Genomic DNA, 23,218 nt, shown 5'->3' on the forward strand with positions numbered 1-23,218 from the left:
CTATCATGGGGACACCCATGAGCCAAGGCTGGGAGTCTGGGTACTACAGGGCTATGTCTACACTCACGGCTTCTTGCAGCAGAAATATGCAAACGAGGCTAAGCGTGGAATATCGCCGAGCCTTATTTCCATACCTAATGAGCCGCCATTTTTGCAGAAGAGGCTCTTGCGCCAGAAGGAGCGCTCTACGCTGCCCCTTCTTGCGCAAGAAAAGCCCGTTATGTCTGAAAATAATCAGCATAGCTGCATTGCGCAAGAGGGTTTTTGTTGCGCAAGAAGGGGCAGCGCAGAGCGCTCCTTCTGGCGCGAGAGCCTCTTCTGCAAAATTGGCGGCTCATTAGGTATGCAAATGAGCCTCATTTGCATATGTCTGGCACAAGAAGCAGCGAGTGTAGACATAGCCCAGCTGTGGACCACATCTGGGCTATGTCTACACTGGCGGCTTCTTGCGCAAGGGTTCTTGTGCAAGAACTCTTGCTCAAGAAAACGTCCGCACTGCCATGTGGGAGATGTGCTTTTGCGCAAGAGTATCCATGGCAGTGTGGACGCTCTTGTGCAAGAACGCTCTGATGGCCATTTTAGCCATAGGGCTTTCTTGCGCAAGAAACACCTGCTGAGCGTCCACACTGCCCTCTTGCGCAAGAGCTCCGGCGCTAGAGGGCTTATACCTGTTAAAAAAGAGCGTAGCTCTTGCGCAAGAAGCCCTCTCTTACCACGCCGTGCTGTAAATTTCCTTGCGCAAGAGCAGGCGGGCAGCTCTTACCCCTGGACGCTCTGCGGAGTCTTGCGCAAGAAGCCGCAAGTGTAGACATAACCCTGGAGAGCAGGACTAGATCTCACCTTCTCTTAGCCCCAGGCGCTGCCACTGGGGCTAAGCGAGGAGCCGTCCACCTGCCAGAAGCAGGCCTTGTACTCTCCCTCTGCCCAGCCACGGAGTTAACGCCTGCAGGGCCCACCCTGATGCAGGCGTGCAGCCCCTGCCTCGTGGGCGAGCTAGAACGCAGCGCCCTGCCTTGTTAATGCAGTTTTGCTGCTGTAGCAATGAGCTGCTGTTTTATTTTATTTCTTTAAAAGGCGAGGGTGGGGCGCAAGAGCAATTTCTGGAGGCTCTTCCACTCCCTCCACCCCCTGCCTGAGGCTCTGGTGTAGGGTAGAGCAATGTGGGAGGGGGCGAGGCACATGTGGGTTCTTCACATGCTTGTGCTAGAGCTGGAGGTGGAACACCAGGTGTGAAAAGCCAATTGTCCCAGTCCGGCAGGATCCTGGGCTAAACTGGTGGCTGGCCCCCTGCACTCGTGTTAGCTTTGGTTGGGGGACGCAGGTTCCCCTCTCACTCACCTCTATAAGCCCTGTACAGTTGCAGGCAACGCCCTGTGGCTTTGTAGGTTCCAGCCCCCTCACATGCTAAGGGAACACATACCACAAAAGTCAATGCTTTTTTAATACCACATACAGTTAACCTGTGGAACCTGCTGCTGCAGGACGTCGCCGAGGCCAAGAGCCGCAGACGGTTCCAAAGAGGTGGCCGCGCCTCAGAGGCCCGGTTCCCCAGCTCAGCACTTGAGGCGAGACTGGCTGGAGATGAATTTAAGCTCTGAGGGGCTTACTAGGCCCTGCCTGGCCCCTATTCTCTGTTAGGGGACCTCAGGGCAACCTAACTGCTGTTCCATCTTCTAACCAAGGGCGCAATACCTAGAGGCCAGTGGATTCCAGCCCCACCCTCTCGCTGCCCTCCTATAGTCCCTGGGGGCAGAGAATAGCCACAGAGGGAGCAGTGAACTCTAGGCCGGCCCCGAGCCACTGCTACACTTCGGGTGGAGCTCAGGGCCCTTATGCCGGCTCTACAGTAGCCAGGGAGGCCCCAACAGGGCAGTGGAATCCCAGGGGGCCAGAGGCGTCCCCCTCAGGCCCAAGGAGACGTGCATCTGGGGACCACAGTGGACTCATTCGTGCCCACTCCATTTGTCCATGGGCGCACCCGGGGGAACTGCCCCCTGCCGAGAGGCTACCAGGCCGAGCGGGGACACTGGTCCTGCAGACCCTCTGGGCCGTGCCCCAGCCCCCAAGCCCCCCCACTCTAGCGGTGCAGCAACTGCCTCCCTCGCCCAAGACAGGGAATGCCAGTCAGAGTCCCCCACCCGGCTCCCCTCTCCCGGCTCCCCGGCTGATCTCAACAGCAGCTCTCTGCCACCTTGCCCGTAGGCCCCCTGGCCTTGGGGAGCAGCTCTTTGCCCTCTGGCTGCGTCGGGACGGGGAGGTAGCCATAGGATTTGCTGCCTGTGGGGGGGCAACGCAGCCGCTGGGAGCTGCCCAAGGAGTTCTCCCAGCTGGAGTTCGAGTCCGCCTCGGCCCCCCCCTTCCCCAGGTGGCTGGGGGACCGGGGGCAGCTGCCCTGGGGGGGCTTGCAAAGTTGGCAGTGGCAGGACGACCCGCGGCTGCAACTCGGCCGGTGCTTCTCCAGCATGCCCAGCTGGAACCGCTGCCACTTCCTCCCGATCTCAGACTGGACCTGGAGCAGAGCAGAGCAAAGTGGGGGGGGGGGGGGGATGTTAAGTGATGCCCAGGAGGGAGGAGACCCTGGTTCATGGGGGGGGGGGGCAGCAGGAGGCCACAGCAGGGCAAGGAGGGGTCACGCAGCCCAGTGTGGGGTGAATGAGGGTGAGGTATTGCCATCCCATTGGGTCTTGTGCACGGAGAGGAGCAGAGAGAGCAGGATGCCCAGAAAATTGTTCGCTGTAGCTGCACTAGGATCAATGGGCAAGAGCCCGGCTGGGGTCAATGGGCCGTAGCTCCACTGGGATCAATGGGCGAGACTCAATGGGCCGTAGCTCCACTGGGATCAATGGGCGAGACTCAATGGGCCGTAGCTCCACTGGGATCAATGGGCGAGACTCAATGGGCCGTAGCTCCACTGGTATCAATGGGTGAGACCCCGGCTGGGGTCAATGGGCCGTAGCTCCACTGGGATCAATGGTGAGACCCCGGCTGGGGTCAATGGGTTCATGGGAGTCAATGGGCCAGATCCCAGCCCATGTCAATGGGCTGTAGGCCAATGGGCTCACATCCCAGCTGGGGTCAATGAGCAGAGCTCCCTTGAAGTTCATCAGAATTCAGCTGATTTACCCCAGTGGAGGACCCAGCCCAGAAAGAGCCACTTCAGCCCTGCCAAGGGATCAGCCCCTCCCCTGCCCCCCTGCAGTAGGTTAGGAGCGACACCTCGCCTCTGCCCTCTGCCGGCTCTCATGGGCTGGGCTCTCTCTCTCTCTCGCTGGCGTCTGGGATGGGCCCCCAGCCGTTCACCGGGGAGCCAGCACGGTGGTGCGGGAGGGGTTAATGGGACTCAGAAGTAGGCCAGCCAGCCCTGCCCCAGAGTGAGGGGAACCTACCTCCTTATTCAAAAAGCAGTAGAGGATGCTCACCAGGAGACCCTGCAAGACAAGAGCAGATAAGGCAGGGCTGGGCCCAGCTCCTCGGGATGCACCAGGGGGCGTCGGCACAGGAGGGGCCCTGCCTGGGAATACCCCGGGGTGGAGAGGAGGGGGAGGCTCCCTTTGAGGAGTGTCTGTGCCCAGGGAACCCACCACTCCCCCGTCCAACCACAGGCTGGGTGTGGGGCTGCTCTTCGCTGGCTCTCTGCAAAGCTGGCAGCCCCACAGCTGCGTCCCATGGGCCCCTGGGAGTAAGGGACTGGGGGGGGGCTGGCCTGACAGTGCCCCACATAGCTGGGGAGGTGCTAGGGTCATGCCTATGTCCGACCTGAGAGGCCCCAGAACTCAAATGCAGCCCCCGTGTAGGGCGATCCCTTTGTCCCGTGTCCTCGGGGCAGGGTGGGCCCTGCCGCAGCTCCCGCCCTGCCAGCCCTGGGGGCCCAGCTCCGCTGCCCACCTGCAAGGAGCTGAGGAAGAGCTCAAAGAAGAGCTTGATGTAGCGCAGCGTGCCCTGGGCCTGCTCCTCCGGCACCAGGGCAAACACCACCTCGTGGATGCCCAGCAGCGGGATGAGCGTCAGCGTCGACTTGGCCAGCCTGGGAGACAGCAATAGAGGAGCGGGGTCAAGTCCCCCTCTGCCCTGCCCCCTGCAGCCCAGCGCTACGGTTGCCAGATGGTCTCCCCAAAAATACCGACCGGTATTTTCAGAATGTTTTTACTGGACAGAGGGCGCAAAAACCCGACGGTCTGTTAGAATACCGGACACCTGGCAACCCTACCCAGCGCCCCCTGCTGGACCCCTACGCCACTCCGTGCCCCACAGCGCCCCCTGCTGAGCCACTGCCCTGCCCCCTGCAGCCCAGCGCCCCCTGCTGTTCCCCCGCTCCCTGCAGCCCAGCACCGCCTAAGCTCCCGCCCTGCAGGGTGTGGGGCAGGGGTGGTGTCTGCACGGGGAAGGTGTTGCCCTGGGTCCCGTACCCCCCAGGGACAGCCCTGGAGAAGGGGATTTTGGGACTCCGGTCTGATGTGCCCGAGCAGGCATGCCCTGGCTCTCGAGTGTCTGAAGATTGTCCCATGCGGCAAGGAGGAGCAGTGGAGTCAACCTGACCATGGCCCAGCAAGGATCCTTCTAGCAGCCAGAAGAAAGTATAAAAAAGGGACAGAGACCCTCCCCCCCACCCCATCTCAACCCCTGGGAGATCGTCTGCAGGCCGGGGACCCTGGTCCCAAGCTGTTATGAGATTCCAGTGTTGCTCCGGCTTCGTCTGCTCTGCACTTTTGTCCATCAGGTCTGCGGGGGAAGAAACACCCCCCGACGGACAAAGGGTTGACGGATCAAAGCGGCGGGGTGGACAGCGCTTTGTCGGGGGGAGACGCTCTCCCTTGTCAGGGGGAGGGGTTATTTTGCTGGCAGGAAAGGTCTCCGGCACATGGCTCTCTGCTAGGGTTAGAACTGAGATGGTTTCTATTTGGATTGTGTAGGTAACAGCTCTCTGTCCACCGTCTCTAGTCCCCTACAATCTCTCTCTGGAGCTGGTATCTCGGCCGCTTATCTAAACCAGGGTGGTTTCGGCGGAAGGGCTTGGCGACTCTTCGCTCCGATTGCAAAGGCTGGTCTCTGTCCTTGGACTGCCTGGCAAACGAATTCACGAGCCTGCACTGCCCAGGAGCGGCTGGAGCAGTCGCCGCTGGTGTATTGCCGGGACGCCAGGGGTCCCTCGCTGTCGGATTCGAGCGCCTCCGAGAGCATCCGTGTCACGTGGCTGGGGTGGGCGCCACAGAAGGGGAACCGAGCGCTCACGGGGCCCGGAGGGTTGGGCTAGTGGAACATTGTGTGCGACAGTCCGGGCTGGAGAAATCTGGGGTACGGTGGTTCCACCGTGCCAGGCTTTCCCCTGGGGATCACGTTACAAGTGCCCCTTTCTGAGCTCCCATCCCACTCCCGGCAGCACAGCGCCCCCTAGGCCCTCACTGGGGCAGTGGGGCCAGCTGTGCCTGCCAGGGGAGAGCGCCCCCTAGTGAGCCCCAGCTCCACTCCATGCAGCACAGCGCCCCCTAGGGCCTCACTGGGGCAGTGGGGCCAGCTGTGCATGCCAAGGGAGAGTGCCCCCTAGTGAGCCCCAGCTCCACTCTATGCAGCACAGCGCCCCCTAGGGCCTCACTGGGGCAGTGGGGCCAGCTATGCCTGCCAGGGGAGAGCGCCCCCTAGTGAGCCCCAGCTCCACTCCATGCAGCACAGCGCCCCCTAGGCCCTCACTGGGGCAGTGGGGCCAGCTGTGCATGCCAAGGGAGAGTGCCCCCTAGTGAGCCCCAGCTCCACTCTATGCAGCACAGCGCCCCCTAGGGCCTCACTGGGGCAGTGGGGCCAGCTATGCCTGCCAGGGGAGAGCGCCCCCTAGTGAGCCCCAGCTCCACTCCATGCAGCACAGCGCCCCCTAGGGCCACACTGAGGTACTGGAGTTAGCACCGACTGCCAGGGGAGAGCACCCCCTAGTGAGCCCCAGCTCCACTCTATGCAGCACAGCGCCCCCTAGGGCCACACTGAGGTACTGCAGTAAGCACGGACTGCCAGGGGAGAGCGCCCCCTAGTGAGTCCCTGCTCTGTGCCCTGGATTTGCCCTGCTGGGGATGGTACCACCCAAGGCCCAGCCAGGCCTGAGCACAGTTAGCCTGCCAGATCCGAAGAGCTGGAGCTGATGCTGCCGCAGGGAGCTGGGACTCCCGGCCGGGGGCACCACAAGGGCTGGCCCCTGCCTACCTGAACTTGTAGTCCGTGTAGCGCATCTGGTGAGCCCGGAGTTTGGAGACCAGGATCTTAATGATGCGGACGAATATGACAAAGTTAACCTGAGAGAGACAGAGGGGGTCACCCGGGGGTGGGGAGGTCGGGGGCATCAGTTCCCACTGGTGCCCTCTGCCCTGGGGATGGGCTGGGAGCCCCCGCAGCAGGGCTGGTGTTTACGAAGGGGAGGTGTTTGTACATGGGGGGGAAGACAGCATTGCTCCCCAGTGCCAGTACCCCACGCCTGCTCCCCACAGCGCCCCCTTCTGGGGGAGACCAGGACTGGAGCAACTGGGAGTGTCCCTCCCGCTCCTCACGGAACCCCCTTCCCCCCACAGCCAGTACCCCCAATCTATTCCCCACAGCGCCCCCTTCTGGGGGAGACCAGGACTGGAGCAACTGGGAGTGTCCCTCCCGCTCCTCACGGAACCCCCTTTCCCCCCACAGCCAGTACCCCCAATCTATTCCCCACAGCGCCCCCTTCTGGGGGATACCAGGACTGGAGCAACTGGGACTGCCCCCCCCCACTCCTCACAGAACCTCCCTCACACCCAGTGCCCCAATCTACTCCCCACAGCGCCCCCTGCTGGATGACACTGGGACTGGAGACACCAGGTGCTCTCTCCACATCCAGCGCTCCCTCCCCACAGCGCCCCCTGGAGGGCAACACTGAGACTGGAGACACTAGACGATCCCTATACATCCAGCACCCTCCTCCCTGCAGCGCCCCCTGCTGGCGGAGGCCGTAGGGGCTTTGTGACTCACCAGGATGGCCAGCAGGATGGGGCAGCGGATGATCCACCAATAGGCCATGTTATCATTTCTCTCCCAGCACCTGGAAAACCAACTCCAGTCAATCTGGCCGGGCGGGACGAAGCTGCACAGCAGGATGGGGGTGATGGCAGGAGGGCAGCAGCCTCCCAGACTGCACCCACCTTCTCTCCCCCCACCACGGGCTGCTCCCCTGGGGAGCACAGATTCTGTCTGTGACCCCAAGCAGCTGAGGACAGGCCTTTGCTCCCCACTGGGGTCACGTAATAAAGAACAAAGAGGACCTGATGCCCCAGGAGCGGGGGTTCATTCAGTGATCCATGCCCCTTGCAGCAGAGGAAGACAAAAAAAAATCCCCCAAGAACACTATGACAGCCCCCCCTCCCATGCCTTATAAGAATCGGCTTGTGAATATGAATATGCATAGCTCGGAGATGCTTTATGCAAAACAGGTCATGTAACATCCCCATCTTATAGTTCCAGTCTGTTGGATCCGGGTACCCTCCTTTGGCGCGTGTATCCTGTCTGTGAGGCTGGGAAGATGAAGTGTGAATCTGCGTATAGTTTGAAATGTGCTAAGACCGGTGTCCCGGAAGCCTAAAGGCTCAGTGATCAACTCAGCGCCTCGGAAACAGCCTTGTTTGAATTGTCAGCCCACACGGTGGTTGGTCTAGAAAGACATGTGGCCATACCAGCTGGTGCTGGAATCCATCTTGAACCTGGTGTTTTTCCATGGGAACAAGGGGTGGTGGTAGCAATCAAAGGATTCCCAACGTGGGGGACAGTCTATTAAGCAATGGGAAATCCCATGTCTCCGGCTAGCTTTGGAAACTGTCTGGTCCAAACTGAGAGGATGCAAGGAACTTTGCAGAGGGCTGAAGACTCAAGTCAGAGCAAAAGAACAACTCTGACTGGAAGCTTTTACCAGGGATAATCTTAGTGGATTAGAATCAGCCATGCGCTTTCTATTCATTTTAATGTAGTAACTTACTTTGATCTGTCTGCAGTCCCTTGCAACCACTTCAATCCTGCTTTTTATGATTAATAAAAGCTCCTTTGTTTATTAACAAGCCAGTGTAAATAACTGGTATCCGGGGGAGCAACCACTGTGCATATCTCTCTTTCATTGATAAAGGGAATTAATCTTATGAGCTTCTTCCTGTGTAAAAGTTTTACCCAGAAAAAGACAGGTTTCTTTGGAGGGGTTCATCCCCTTTGCGGGTTCAGTTTTCTGGGTGCTGAGCCTAGAACTAAGTCCTCCTCCCGGAGGTGAGCTGGTTTAGTATCTGTGTTGCTCTGCAGGCGGGGTGGTAACCCCAACTCTGCCTTGGCTGAGGGAGACCAGAGGTTCTGACCCAGTAGGACACGGTGGCAGGGATCCTCATAGAGCAAGGCAGCACACTGGGGAACAACCCCAAGGGGACGACTGTGACTACACCCCCACCACAACCACAGCCAACCTGATGGGGGGGGAGTTCTTTCTGCACCCCATATCTGGTGATTAGTTCAACCCTGAGCATGGGATCAAGAACCAGACAGCTTGTGAGAAAATTTTGGGGGTTGCCCTCGCTGGCACGCCCTGACCAGGGTCGCATCTCTGGCCGTGCCTATCCCTGATGCTTCAGAGGGTGGAGATGAAAAAGCCCCAACCCCAGAATACACCGGGAGAGGGGAGGAAATTCTGTCCTAAATCCCTCAGGTGGCTGGAGCATATGGGAGCCTCAGATCTGCTACTCGCTCTGGCTCACAGAATTAACCCATTAGCAGATGCTCCAGATGCAGACGGTTCCAGTTCTAGACGCACGGATCCGGAGTTGCCCAGCAATGCAAAAGCAGCGAGCTCCCGCACCCAGAGAGATTTACACAGGGGCAGGAATAGGGATGGGGATACCGGCGTCCATCTCAGGTTGGAGCTGTTCAGGGTGTTTGATTCAATTTTTTGTAAAGAAGTGACTTTTTCATCAAACTGGGACCGGTCATTTTTAGCAATGTTCTGCTCCCTGTTTCTGGGACCCGAGGATGAGACATTCTGGTGAAAACCATAAAACACATTCCCTTTAAATCAGGCTTTGGGGGTGTGACGGCGCGTTGGGGGTCCCCCATCTCCTCCATGCTCCCAGCCAGCAACTCACTAACTCTCTTCCAGCCCTGCCCCCCAGCCAGGGCAGCATTCCACCTTCCTTTGTTCCTCTCCATGGGGGGTGTCTGGCCACTGGTTTGCATAGTGACTCATCCTGTTTTGCTGGGTCGTGGTACCCACGGCAGCCAGTGGGGGTTACCCCAGAGCCAGCAGCATAGAAACCAGCCAGGTACCCCCACTACGTCACAGGGGGTTTCAATGAAAACCTGGCCATTGGTGAGGAAAACAAAACCGAGTGTGAAATTGTTCCCCTGCCTTCCAAGACTTCCAACCACGTCCTTTCTGTGCCACACCCAAGCCAAAGGGATCCCGCTGGCTGGACTCACTGGTTGTTTTCGTAGAGGTATCTGATGATCACCCAGGGAATGACAAACAGGATGGGGGCTCCTGCAGGGAGAGACAGACGCAGACGTTAAGAATTTCATTCTCCATGAGATGGCCCACTACATCAGTGGTTCCCAAACTTTTCGGCATCATGCCCACTTTTTGATTTTTGAGAAACCCTCATGCCCCCTCCCCCCCCCGCCCAAAATTGCAGCAAAACTTGCTGAGCAAAAAAAAAAAAAAGAAAGTTGCCCTTTTAAGAGCAGAGCAGGCATTGCCCTTTTAAGGTGGCCATTTTCACATGGTCTTTTTTTACTGGACAGAACTGGGCTCTTTCTTGGAGGGAGATTTACAGTGGGGCTGGGTCGCCTCGCGCCCCCCCCCCCCGGAATTTCGTCACACCCCCTAGAGGGGTCCCCCCCATTTGGGAACCTATGCACTATATGCAGCATCAGGCACAATAGCATTTGCCCCCTTCTCTCCAGCAGGTGCCTCCCTGCCGCTGGTGGGAGCGCTAGTGGTTAGCGACACTGACTCCGTGGGTGCCCCAGAAGGAAAACAGGGGAGTTCACACCCACCCGCCAGCCCCAGAGATCACCCCCCCACCCCAGCACCTCCCTCCCACTTGTAACCCGCTGTTCAGGGGCAGGCAGGAGGTGCTGGGGGCAAAGGAGGGGGCAGCAAGAAGCAGTGCTAAGGTGGGGCACATTCAGGGGAGGGGCGGAATGGTATGGGAAGCGGTTGGGTGGGGCGGGGCATTGGGGGAAGGGGTGGAGCGGGGGCAGAGGTGGGGTCAGGCGCCCGCAGGGAAATCAGAAAGTCGCTGCCCATGCTAGGGGAGGCGGGACTCCGGGGCGTTGCCTGCCGGGATGCCCAGACTCACTGCGGGGGTTGTGGGTGGAGCCCCACAGGGGCCGTTCACGGCAGAGCGGGGCTGGGCAGGGGGAGCATCTAAAGTGGACTCTTTCGGGGGGCTGCCGGCTGCAGACAGATCCTGGGGTCCTTTCGTGCTCCCAGCCGGCACTGCCCAGCATCACCAAACCAGGTCTCCCTGGGCCCCGGCCAGCACGGCCCAACCTCCACCGTGCCCCCTCCCGGCCACATCCCCCTGGCCCCACTCACCCCAGCCGACGAGCAGGTAGCCCACAAAGCAGCTCTCCTCCGAGATGGCCATGAGCACCAGCAGGTTGTGCAGGTAGAGCCCTTCCACCAGCAGCCAGTAGTAGTTGGCCCCCACGCAGTACTGGGTCAGCGCCTGGGCCAGGCGGCAGCCAACGACAGCCTGTGGGGCGGAGCAGAGAGGGCGAGAGAAATGGGAGCGCTGGCGGGTGGCGGGCGGAGGAGCCGCATCCCGGCTCGGCCAGTCCATCCTGCTCGGGGCAGGGACATCTCCCACGATCTGTGCCCCCATGGTTTGGCCCATGGGATGAGTTCCCAGCCCTTCCTCTGGGGGAGGAGGAATTCCCTGGCCCCATGGATCTCCAAGCCTGGCCCCTTGCCCACAATCCAGCCTCAGTTTCCCTAGACTGCCTTTCATCCTGACTCTTTGGTGGGGAGACCCCATGGATATGCAGGCTGGGTGGGGCTCAGCGTGCCTTCCCGTGGGGCTGGGAGACTGTGGCTAGCGCGCGCCTGCTCCCCTCCCCTCCCCGTAGTTGGAAGGGGGAACACATGCGTGGCCTCTGCCCCGCCTCCCAGGGGCGTGGCCTAATAGAAGGGGCGGGGCTGGAGGTGGGTTCACTGACCACCTGCCTTCACCGACCGCCTATGGCAGCTGGCCCACCTCCATGAATTTCAGTGCGAATTTAAGGCAGGTGGGGTCTGGCCTAGCCTGCCAAGCCGCCGATCTTAGGAGTCCCCTGGCTTTCACCCCCCATGCACTGGGCACGGCGCCCCACATGGAATTCCTTTCCCTGAGAGATGGGGGGACCTGGAACTTGGCCCAGCTGGCTGGATCCCCCCTTCCCAAGTCCCGGCGTGAATTGGGGGCGAAGCTGCTGGAGCCATACTCCCCGGCCAGGCGGTACCTGGTCTCCGAGGAGCTGGAAGAGGTCCCCTTCGTAGAGCAGGCCCTTGGAGAAGCGCACGCGGAGGAGGGCGTCCCGGGTGAGGATGGAGACAGCTCGCAGCATGAACGAGAGGAAGAGGTTGGCGTGGATGTAATTGCGGGTGCACCTCAGCTTCCTGCAAATGAGGGGGAGTTGGAGGGGGGGAGATGGGGGGCAGCCACACTCCGGCGCTGACACTGCCAACTGCGACCAGCTGCACTGAGTGTCTGCAAGTGTCCCCGGGCTCGGAGCCAGGCCTGGGCCCTTGTGCTGAGCGTCAGGCCTCCACCTGCAGCTGGCGCTGAGGAGTACCCCTGTGCCCAGCCAGCGTGCGCGAGACATTGACGCACCAGGAGCGAAACTGACCAAGGGCAGAAAGTGACAGCCTGGTGCCAATAACTGAACATCAAGAGGAGTCGTCCAGGCCTGAGCCCAGTCTGGCTTACTCCGGTTTCAGCCCGGGTCACTCGGGGAGTGTCTACACTGCACCCCCACCCCACCCCCAGTCCCCTTCTCAAAGCCCCGCCCCCCCCCCGAGCAACGTTGTAGCGCTGCAGTGGGCCTGGCTCCTTGCATCCCGTCCACATGGCGCACACCCAGAGCAAAAGGAGTATCAAACCGGAGTGACTCCTCCAGCAAACGGGGAGCAAATCCAGGATCAGGCCCTTCATTAAAGGGACCCGCTCCCGATAAAACATGCCCGGGGGCGCTGCCCTACCTGAATGCTAGGAGCAGGAGCAAGGCGAGCAGCAGGGAGACCAGCGAGAGGGAGTAGCCCACGGTGTACATCAGTCGGAACTGCTCCAGGAGCCGCATCTGCAAAGCGACGGAGGATCAAGCCCAGCTCCATGCCCCTCCCTGCGCCCCCTCCTGCCGCCCCACCCCAGATGCTGGGAGCAAGGGCAGGGAGGCAGACAGGGGGTCTGCACTGATCTGCAAACGGGGCCAGGCTGGGAAGCCGCCGCCTGTGGCCGGCAGGGGGAAGAGCCAAGCACAGGCCCGCACGAGATTTCACGCCATCGGGCACGGGACCCATTTACTGCTGGCCACCCTGGGACTGCGGCCCCTGTCAGAGCCCTAGGATGATTTGGGGCGGCCGTCCCAGCCCCTGCACTTCTGGGAACCTGCTTCCCCGCTTGGGACGGTCTTGGCCCCTGCAGTCCCTCTGCTGTCGCGGGCTCCTACACACCGACGGATCCAACCCTGCACCCCAGGTTCCCGCAGCGACTCCCCCCCACACTGCAGGAGCCCGGGCGCTGGCCTCTGGCACCCACCTGGAAGGGGTGGTCTGTGCTGACATCCTCGCACTGCGAGTGGTCCCTCCAGGGCAGCCCCGAGTCGTCCATCACCCACTGGCCAGCTGGGCCGCAGAGCCGCATCACGAACCCGCCGCGCACTGCCGGGCAGGAGATCAGAGGGAGCCAAGGGGCAGGTGAGGAGGGGCTCCACCACGGACCCCCCGTGCAAGGGACCCCCCCTGCAAGCGGTTTGCATCCTCGGGGGTGAGTCCGTGACGGTCCCACCCGCTACAGCTAAGATCAGCGACAGCTTCGGCCCAGAGAGCAGGTCGCTGCAGGACGGCCGAGGGGTGGACCCGGGAAAGGGGCGTGTGGAGGTCTGAGCCCCGGTGGAAGGGATACTCACCACGGTCGTGCCAGGGCAGGTACCACGGGCAGGGCACCATGGCGGTGGTGTTGGGTGGCGTGTCCCTCCAGCAGGCGTACATGTCGAAGGTCCGGTTACACACCAGGCCTGGGAGGGGGCCAAGAGGAGAGGCGGCTTTACACACCAGCACAGAGATGGGCAAACGCCGTGTGCAAATCACACTCCCACGTGTGTGACCCATGCCCGGCAAGCAGGCCGGTGCAAACGTGTGTGTCAGCCACATAGGCACTCCAACTCCCTTGTGCAAACACTGGTATGTGCAAATCACGGGCATGGGTGTAAACCATGCACGCAAACACCCTTGTGCAAACACAGATGTGCTAATCACAGGCAGGTGTGTAAACACACCCACAAACACGCCTATTCAAACACAGATTACGTGCTGTGGCCGAGTGGCAGAGTTCCCCCGAACATGCAGCCCCGTAGCAGCAAGAACAGACTCCACCAGCCAGTAGAACAGAGGGGCTGTGTCTAGACTGGCAAGTTTTTCCGGAAAATCAGCCGCTTTTCCGGAAAAACTTGCCAGCTGTCTACACTGGCCGCTTGAATTTCCGGAAAAGCACTGACGAGCTCATGTAAGATCGATAGTGATTTTCCGGAAATACTATGCTGCTCCCCTTCGGGCAAAAGTCTTTTTCCGAAAGACTTTTGCGCAAAAGGGCCAGTGTAGACAGCACGGTAGTGTTTTCCGCAAAAAAGCCCCGATCGCGAAAATGGCGATCGGGGCTTTTTTGCGGAAAAGCGCGTCTAGATTGGCCACGGACACTTTTCCACAAAACGTGCTTTTCCAGAAAAGCGTCCTGTCAATCTAGACACGCTTTTCCGGAAAAGCTTTTAATGGAAAACTTTTCCGTTAAAAGCATTTCCGGAAAATCATGCCAGTGTAGACGTAGCCAGGGGGTTTATTGCTTTTCCAGGATGGAGCACAGCATAGACGGGACGTGGCGGCAGGAGTACGGGCCAGGATGCCTCAGACCCCTTGAGATGGGGTCCCTGGACCCCTAGACTCCCAGCCCCCCCTTTAGTCTGTCTCCTTCATGATTCCAGCCAGCAACTGCCCCTTCCCCCAACTCTCACTTCCTTTGTTCCCTCCCTTCCCTTAACCGGTAGAACCGGTTTGGTCACTATCATGGGGGCCCTCAAAGCGCCCCCCCCCCCCCCGCTGGGCTGTGCTTACAGACAGAGGCCAGTAGGGGTCACCCACAGCCCACAGCCCAAGCACCGCAACCAGCAAGGCCCTGACACTACATCATACATGCTAATCACGAGGCATGTAAAACGCACACAAACTCACTTGTGCCAACACCAGTCTGTGCAAATTACACGCACGAGTATAAACCACGCGCCCAGACTCACCTACGCAAACACAGATGTGCAAATTATGTCCCCACGTGTGAACCTCGCACAGAAACTTGCTGTGCAAACACAGAGAAGAGGCCACGCACAGACAAGCCACGCTCATGGATGCCCACGGACCACGCCAGCATGCTATCACATGCCTGACATGGGTTCACACACATGGCAAGACATGCCGGGAGGGGGGCTGGGCTGCACCCGCGAGCGCTGGGTGCTCTCGAGGGACCCAGGTGCCCGACCCCAGCCCCGGCCTGGGAGGGACACCCCGCTCCCCACACCTGTGGGATACGGCTCCTCCGCCAAGCTGTGCTCGCACTCCTGCTGGTACTGCCTCCAGGCTGCGTACGTGTCCTTGGCTGTCTTCTCCGAGGAGCTCGCCTGCAACGGGAGGGGGTCCAAGGCAAAGGGCTCGGAACGGAGCTGTGTGGGGAGTGGGGCAGAAGCTGGCTGTGAGGGGAGCCCCTGGCTACTCCAGCCCCAACCTCTCCCAGCAGGGGGCGCTGTTGGCAGCAGGGCAGACCCTGGCTGTGGAGGGAGTCCCCGGCTACTCCAGTCTCATCCTCTCCCAGCAGAGGGCGCTGTAGGGAGCAGGGCAGACCCTGGCTGTGGGGGGAGCCCCCAGCTACTCCAGCCCCCCCCCGCCTCTCCCAGCAGGGAGCGCTGTAGGGAGCAAGGCAGACCCTGATTGTGGGTACACCAGCCCCGCCTCTCCCAGCAGAGGGCGCTGTAGGGAGCAAGGCAGACCCTGATTGTGGGTACACCAGCCCCGCCTCTCCCAGCAGAGGGCGCTGTAGGGAGCAGGGCAGACCCTGATTGTGGGTACACCAGCCCCAGCCTCTCCCAGCAGGGGGCACTGTAGGGAGCAAGGCAGACCCTGATTGTGGGTACACCAGCCCCCCCCCCGTCTCTCCCAGCAGGGGGCGCTGTAGAGAGCAAGGCAGATCCTGACTGTGGGTACACCAGCCCCCCCCCCCGCCTCTCCCAGCAGGGGGCGCTGTAGGGAGCAAGGCAGATCCTGACTGTGGGTACACCAGCCCCCCCGCCTCTCCCAGCAGGGGGCACTGTAGGGAGCAGGGCAGACCCTGGCTGTGGGCACTCCAGCCCCGGCCTCTCCCAGCAGGGGGCGCTGTAGGGAGCAGGGCAGATCCTGGCTGTGGGCACTCCAGCCCCGGCCTCTCCCAGCAGGGGGCGCTGTAGGGAGCAGGGCAGACCCTGGCTGTGGGGAGAGCCCCCAGCTACTCCAGTCCCATCCTCTCCCAGTAGAGGGCGCTGTAGGGAGCAAGGCAGATCCTGACTGTGGGTACTGCAGCCCCGGCCTCTCCCAGAAGGGGGCGCTGTCGGCAGTGGGGCAGAACCCAGTGGCGGTGCAGTATTGCACCACAGCGAGGGGTGTGGCGTGGGGGGAGGCCCTGAGCTGCGTGCCAGCCAAGGAGAGCGGGGGGGGGGCGCAATCTTACCTCGGCTGTTCCCCGGAGCGACACAAGCAGCAGGAAGAGAGTAAGAGGCTCCCACATGCTTCGGCCGCGGTGCAGTCATGAGGCCAGTGCACAGCGTCCAGCTCAGGGATCCTGCGGGCGTGGCTTCCGGCAGCCGTCTCCGTCCCTCTCCAGCCGAGCTGGGGCGCACCCGGGGAGAGGCGTCCTAGGGGGAAGCAGCAGGAACGGATTGAAAAGGGGGAGTCCCCGGTGCTGAGGTTGGCCCGGGGGCATGTTGGGCTTCTTGCCAGTCTCAGCGATGGAACAGAGACCCAGAGCACCGGCCCCGCTCTCCAGCAGCCCCCTTGGGGGCAAGGCCGTGAGCTCAGCCCACCCGGCCTGCCTGCCAAGGGATCTGATGCCACGGGGATGGGCACAGACAGATCCCACCTGCAAGCCGGGCTCCAGCCCTTTCGGCTTCCCCACCCTCCAGAGCAGGGCCTGGTTCCCGTGAGAACCCTCAGCAGCAGCAGCTGGTGAGAAGGGGCTATTTATAGGGCACATTCAACGTGTCCGGGACCCCGGCTGAGTGACACGGGTGGGCGGGTTGGACCTTCGCCCGAGACCTGACAGCGGGCGGGAGGATCGGGGGTTTTGGGCAGGGAGGCTGGGTCTGAGATCCACAGACAGGCCTAGGGGCAGGCAAGGAGGCAGTTTGGAGCCTGAGGGCTGGGCGGGTTTGCCCCTAGAAGAGTCCCGTGCTGCCTAGAGGGGGCTGTTTCCACATGGCTCTCTCCCCTGGCGCTGAGATGCGGCCACCTCTGGGGTGGAACGTGCCACCCCGCCCAGTGTCGGGCAGGCCGTGGAGCCTCTTGTCTCCTCCCGAACCGTCGCCCCCTCGCCCCCCGCGGTGCCACTCACTGCCCAAACAAGAGCCCCGAGGCACTTTGCCGCCGAGAGGCTGGTGTTGACGCAGCCCTGCCGGGGTTACCACGGTGAGGAGGCGGGGGGGCGCCCTCTCCGGAGCGGGCGCTGTCAGGCGGAAAGGCCCTGCCAAGCCCAGTTTCCCGGGGATGGGAGAGACGCAGGCCTGAAGAAAGAGCCACCCTCAGCCTGGCACGGCTGCCCCCCCAGCCCTTCCTCTTGCCCCATGGGCCAGAACCTCCCTTAGCTCCCGGGGCCGAGGCGGCCATCCCCGTGCCGAGTTTGCCAGAGCTCAGCATCCACGTGCAAACCCTTCCCTGGCGTCTTCATGCTCCCGAGGCGTTCTTGGCCCCAGGGCAGGCCCTGGGGGAACATCTCCCTCGAGGCGGCTTGTCTTGCTTCTTCTCTAGCTCTGAGGGATGGGGCCAGGTTTGAAGCTGGGAGCCAAAGCCTCTGGGTGCTACCCCCTGCACTGAGGGGGAGTGGAGTCCACTGGTTGGAGCAAGGGGGCTGGGTGCCAGGTTCTGTCCCCCTGGCTCTGGGAGGGGAAGGAGTCATTCCTCAATTGACTAGCAAATTCCCCCCCCCCCCCATCTTGTCTTATAACAACTCCCCCCTGCAAAGGCCTGGAATAACGAACTCCCAAGGGAATCCAGACCCACAAGTTGGGGGAGGGAGGGGGGAGGATTTGAACTCGGACCCTTCAGCAGCCCAGCACCAGCTCAATGGGCCCAGGACGGCCCCGATGTCCTGGGGTGTTACGTGTCAGAGGAGGCTGGCCTAGCTGGGCTGACTCCTCCAGGGGGTGCTACTATGGCTGGGGGCTGGGAAGGCAGGGTATCGCACAGGTAGACTCCCCACAGCAGTTTCTGCCCCAAAGTTGCCATGTCTGGGGAGAGGAACAGTTCTCCTAGTGAGTGGGATTTCACCCTCTAGTGGCCGGGAACTGAGTCAGAGGGCAGGCACCAAGGCGCCCTCTAATTTGTTCCATCCGTGCGCGGAATACATTTTGTTCCGTGCGCCAAGGCGCGTGTGGATGTGCACCACCCTTAGCAACGCAGCCTGCCAGCTGTGGACGCTCTGCGAATCCACTGGGCAGCATTTGACTCTCTCCTGAGCGGCTGCCCAAATGCTCCGCCCACGGGGAGCACAGCCAGGCACTCTGGAGCTGGGGGGGGGGGGGGTCCACCTTCTTGCATCTGTGGGCCCCAAACATTTCAAATGGACGGGCCGGCCCCTTTGGAAATGAAGGAGATGGGTTTCCGCAACCCCAGGTAGAAAACCACTGAAACCAGCTGCCCCCAGAGCAAGACAGCCAGCGACACCCCAGTCCCCCCTCTGACCCATGCCAGGCCCCTGCTGGTGCCTCTGGTTCAGACACCCGGATATGCGGCTGCTGCTGGGGAGTGGCGTGTTCTGGGGCTAGCCGGGGAGCGGCGTCCCTGTCTGAGATCAGGACACATGGGGATCGGCGTGGCTGGCCTTGGACTTTGTCCCTTGGATGGGCTGCTGAGTGGCCGGGGTAGGGACCCTGCCCACGCCAAGCCCTCCAGCAGCTTCCCGTATGGGAGCTCAGTGTCAGGGCAGCCCTGGGTGCTGCGTCGGCAGCGGGGAGACGGGGAGGCTCTGTCTGCACCCAGAGCCATGGCCGCTCCTGCACCGGGCAGCGGTGGGGCTGTGGGTGCTCGAGAACCTGCCCCGACCCCTGGGCCCCTTTGGAGGGTCACTCAGCCAAGCAGGCAGCAGGCTGGGAGGCGAGGGGCACCATGCACAGGGCTCCATCACCTCCCCCCCGCCGCCGCCTCACAGCTGGGCAGCTCCAAGGGCCATCCTGTCTGGATGCAACGGCACGGCTCCCTGGAGCCCTCCGGGCTGGGCCTTCAGCCTCCATCGGAAAGGGAGCGCCGAGCATTGAGCAAAGCGCCTCCCGGCTCCCAGAGCAGAAGGGGCCCCAGCGACCCTGCCCCAGCAAAGCCAACCAGCTGGTGGCCACGTGTGAACTGGCCGTGCTGCAGCGTGTAAGCTACATGCAGCCCCCCCAACACGCACACACACTCACTGCAGACAGAGAGACCAAAGGCTAGAGCTGGGATTGGAGAGACTGATCGGTGTAATGTGAGGAGGAATGGATAATGGATGGACAGATGTGTATGGAGATGGGTGGACAGATGTTTAGGGAGGGGTGGACAGAGGAGGACAGATGTGTATGGAAAGGGGTGGACAGATGTGTAGGGAGATGGGTGGACGGGTGGACAGATGTGTAGGGAGATGGGTGGACGGGTGGACAGATGTGTAGGGAGATGGGTGGACAGATGGGTGGACAGATGTGTATGGAAATGGGTGGACAGATGTGTAGGGAGATGTGTGGACAGATGGGTGGACAGATGAGTATGGAGATGGGTGGACAGATGTTTAGGGAGATGGATCGACAGATGGGTGGACAGGTGTGTAGGGAGTTGGATGGACAGATGGGTGGACAGATGTGTAAGGCGATGGATAGGTGGACAGGTGGACAGATGCGTATGGAGATGGGTGGACAGATGTTTAGGGAGGGGGTGGACAGGGGAGGACAAATGTGTAGGGAGATGGGTGGACAGATGGGTGTGTATGGAGATGGAGGGATGTGTATGTGCCGGGATGCATGCATAGATATATGGGTAAGGAGATGAGTGGGCTCAGATGGATGGATGGATGGAAGGACAGAAGGATGGATGCATGGATGGGTGTGTGTGAGGACAGAAGGACGGATGGACAGACAGATGTGGGTGTATATGGGGGTGGATGGAAGTCCTAATGCTCAGTCCTGTGCTCTCACCATTAGGCAGTGCTTCCCCTCTTACGCTCCCCGCCACTGAGGAGGTGGCAGGGGAGGAACGCAGCAGCCGGAGCCAGCCATGCAAACCAGCTGCTCCGTGTTCCCATCTCTAATCAATCACCCGCCAGCTCCCCGGACGCTGCGCAATAATATTTACTCGGCTAAAAGCCACCGGGGAAGTTAAAAAATCAATGTTCACTCTCAGCGTCTCCCGGCATCCGGCCCCTCACGTCAGAGCCGAGCTGGCGGGGGGAGGGTGGCGGGGGTGGGGACCCCAGAACCAGCCCCTGGGGAGCAAGGGACTCTCTGGCCAGAGCCATTAGAAGCCCTCGCACACCAAGGCCTAGGGGTGGAAGTTTCATCCCCCCCCCTTCTGTTCCATGTGGGATGGTCCCTTGCACCCAGCCAAGTCACGCAGCCACGGGGGGGGGGGGGGAGTGTTGGCTACGTGGTCTGGGGGGCAGGGTATTGCACCAAGAGCCAGGATGCCTGGGTTCCAATCTGAGGGGAGGGGAGTGAGGCCTAGTGGTCAGAGCAGGGGGGGCATGCAAGCTAGGACTTCTGGGTTCTTTTCCCAGCTCTGGGAGGGGAATGGGGCCTAGTGGTTAGAGCAAGAGAGCCAGGAGCCCAGGACTCCTGAGTTCCTTTCCCAGCTCTGAGGGGGACGTCTCCTCTGGCCCGTCTCTATCACACCCCGAGTTCCCTGGCCAGCCTGGCTTTGCCTCCCAGGCTGGCTCCTGGCAGAGGCATGTTCTGCTGCTGCCATCCTCTGCACGTCTAAACGAAACACAAACATTGTGATTTGATTAAAAAGCCCAGCTGCAACTGGGCACAGGAGCCAAGAGCCAAGCGCTCCCCCGCCCTGCCCGGCACCTGTTCCCACTCCACTCCCGGGCAGCTCGGCCAGGAACCTGAGTAAAGCCAGAGGAACAGCATCAGCGAGAAGGTAAAGGCTGCATGCTAGTCTCTCTGGGGGGGGGCCTCTCCCTGTATTTGGGGGGTTGCTGGGATCAGGGGGACCCTGCCCCTCTGCAGGGGTCTCACCCCCAATCCCGTCAGCTGGGAGGTGAACTCCGGTCTGTTCTGGTTCCCTCCCCACAGACCGCCCGGCCAGGTCTGAACCCCGCAGAGATCTGCGAGGGGTGAATGAACCCGGGTGCAGCTATTGACTCACCCTGCTGCCCAAAGCCCCGGCTGGGTACCCCCTGCCCCACCCAGAACAGCCATCACACGCCAGCCCCACGCTTCCCCTGACAAACCCAGCTCAGCCCCACCTGGGGGGACAGTGGTGCCTGATTCACAGCCATGCAGAAGGCCAGATTCATCCACAGGGCAAGCCCCCCCCCCTTTGTGCCCTCCCAGCCCCGGCCCACATGCCTCCCCATGCCATGGACGGGGGCCGCTGTGTCTGTGCCTGCTTTGTGGCCCCCTCTCTGTGGGGCAGTGGTCCCCTGTAAGCTGTGTGTTTGGGTGGCTACCCGGCAGAGATGTAGATGCCACCCAGCTGATTAACAGAGTGCCCACAGCCGACAGCCTGTGTTTCTCCCGGTGGTGCACATTCACACGCACCTTGGTGCATGCGCCAAAATTTATTCCGCACATGGGTGGGAAAAAAATTAGAGAAAACATTGTTCCTGGGCCCTTCATACAGTTACTGGAGTTTCCACAAAGCGCTCCAGGGGGCAGCCCTCCATCCCAGTTGGAAACACCAGCCCCCAAGCGGCAGAGGTTTCCGACTCTGCATCCAGGCTGGGAGAGTCTCCGTAGCCCACCCCCTCTCCCAACTCCGGCCTGTCCCGCTTCCTCTGTGGCTCTTTTAAAGCCCCCCTTTCTGGAAGCGTGTCCCTTTAAATGCAACACCAGTGGGGCCAAGCCCAGATCGCTTTAACCGGCAGTAGCACCACTTGTATCAAGGGAGACATTCTGGCCTGGAGCCAGCGTGCACTGATACAGGGTTCATCTCCACTCTGGGAAGGCCACCACCCAAACGTAGATTGACCCCAGAGTGCAAGGAGACCAGAGTTTGACATCCTCCCACTCTCACCCCACTAGGCGGAGCCCACAGCCTGGGTGGCCCCTGCTGGACATGGGGGGCCGGATCCAAAGTGGCCGTGCAGAGCTGCGGGAATCCGGACTGATCCCTGTGTACTGAGCACAGAGTCCAGATGGCCCCTGCTGGAAATGGAAATCTGGATCCAAAATGACACACGGACAAAGACCAGATTCTGGACTGATCCCTGCGTACACAGACCTGAGTCCACATGGCCCCCGCTGGAAAGGGGGTTGTGATCCAACCGGACCCATACATAGAAACCAGAATCCGGATTGATCCCTGTGCACACAGACCAGAATCCGGATCGATCCCTGTGCACATCAGAATCTGGATTGATCCCTGAGTACAGCGACCAGAGAGTTCCGACTGTAAACAGGGATCTGGATCCAAACTGACCCATACAGAGAGAAACCAGAATCCGGATTGATCCCTGTGCACATCAGAATCTGGATTGATCCCTGAGTACAGAGACCAGAGAACTCCGACTGTAAACAGGGATCTGAATCCAAACGGACCCATACACAGAGACCAGAATCCGGATTGCTCCCTGTATACACAGACCAGAATCCGGATTGATCCCCGTGCCCATAGACCGATTTCGGGTGGCTCCTGCTGGGCAGAGGCCAGAACTTGGAGGGAAGCGACCCGCTGTCTCTGCGCTGGATCTAGCTGTGCCAAAGAGACGCCGGGGGAGCGCAGGCAGCCGGAGCCCTGGTAACCCCCTAAAGCCCCCCAGAAGCGATCCCGCTGCCCTGACCCTCTCGCGCTCCCCCGAATTCCCCAGCGCCCTCCCCCGGCAGGCGCCCCCCAGCTCCCTAGCGCCCCCCGCCGGCGGACGCGGCCCCTTACCTGCGCGCTCCGTCCGAGCGCCGCCTTGCGCCCGCAGCCTCCATGCCCGAGCCCCGCAACCCGGGCGCGCGGCGAAGTTTAAAGGGGCGCTCGGCTCCCCCCCCCCCCCCCGCCCGGCTGGAGCTGGCAGCGCGGGGGTGACTGGGGAAGGAGCGGGGGGGTTTATGCAAGAGAGTTGGGGGGGGCGCTGGAATTCGCCGGGCTCCGCTCTCCCTCCTCGCGGCAGCTCAATGGCACGTCCCGCCGGAGCCTGGGGCCACCCCAGCCACCGCGCCCAGGGCGCACCGCGGAGAGCCCGTGCCCGAGGGCGGGGCCGCTATTGGGCAGCGCAGGTGCCAGTCTCGGAGGTGACTACTTACGTTAACCCTTGCGAGAGCGGAGGGGGCCTGTGTCTGAGAAAGATAAGATCAGATTTCGGCGGGATTAGAGGCAGCAGCTGCTGCATTTTTTTCCCATAGGCCCCTTGCCGTTTTCACACAGGCGGGTGGGTGTGGGGAAACTGAGGCACGCAGCTCCGGACTAACTCGCCCGGGGTTCCGCAGGGCAGAGCTGGGAGCGGATGATTTTACTGTTGGGGAACAAAGCCCTTCCTGCGTCAAGCGCAGCAGCCGAAGTCAGGCAGTATTCTCCCCAGGAACTGAAATTGGG

At 61.3% G+C, this 23,218-nt stretch overlaps 1 protein-coding gene across 3 annotated transcripts; it reads right to left on the minus strand.

The window, feature by feature from the left end:
* Positions 1–1,234: 1,234 nt before the first annotated feature.
* On the minus strand, positions 1,235–22,969 carry GIPR (gastric inhibitory polypeptide receptor). Of its 3 annotated transcripts, none has more exons than XM_075915344.1 (14): positions 22,571–22,969; positions 15,972–16,155; positions 14,793–14,934; positions 13,138–13,245; positions 12,768–12,889; positions 12,212–12,309; positions 11,473–11,629; positions 10,568–10,727; positions 9,448–9,508; positions 6,976–7,045; positions 6,187–6,275; positions 3,886–4,024; positions 3,387–3,428; positions 1,235–2,509 (listed from the first exon to the last, which is right to left on the minus strand). In XM_075915344.1, the coding sequence occupies exons 2-14, from the start codon at positions 16,026–16,028 to the stop codon at positions 2,171–2,173; spliced, it is 1,584 nt and encodes a 527-aa protein (XP_075771459.1). In that variant the 5' UTR covers positions 16,029–16,155; positions 22,571–22,969; the 3' UTR covers positions 1,235–2,170. The 3 variants fall into 3 exon arrangements, with proteins under 3 accessions (XP_075771459.1, XP_075771461.1, XP_075771460.1); XM_075915346.1 differs by having other exon boundaries at positions 14,793–14,892; positions 22,571–22,962; XM_075915345.1 differs by lacking the exon at positions 22,571–22,969 and adding an exon at positions 16,851–17,278.
* Between the last annotated feature and the right edge of the window lie 249 nt (positions 22,970–23,218).

This window comes from Pelodiscus sinensis, unplaced genomic scaffold (assembly GCF_049634645.1).
Source record: "Pelodiscus sinensis isolate JC-2024 unplaced genomic scaffold, ASM4963464v1 ctg34, whole genome shotgun sequence".
Lineage (NCBI taxonomy): Eukaryota > Metazoa > Chordata > Testudines > Trionychidae > Pelodiscus > Pelodiscus sinensis.

Coding starts and splice junctions, on each gene's coding strand:
- GIPR (XM_075915344.1), bottom strand. CDS start 16,028: ATGTGGGAGCCTCTTACTCTCTTCCTGCTGCTTGTGTCGCTCCGGGGA. Junction 12,890..13,137: donor CCTGCCCTGGCACGACCGTG/GTGAGTATCCCT, acceptor CCTGCCCGGCAG/TGCGCGGCGGGTTCGTGATG. Junction 3,429..3,885: donor TCTTCCTCAGCTCCTTGCAG/GTGGGCAGCGGA, acceptor CTTGTCTTGCAG/GGTCTCCTGGTGAGCATCCT.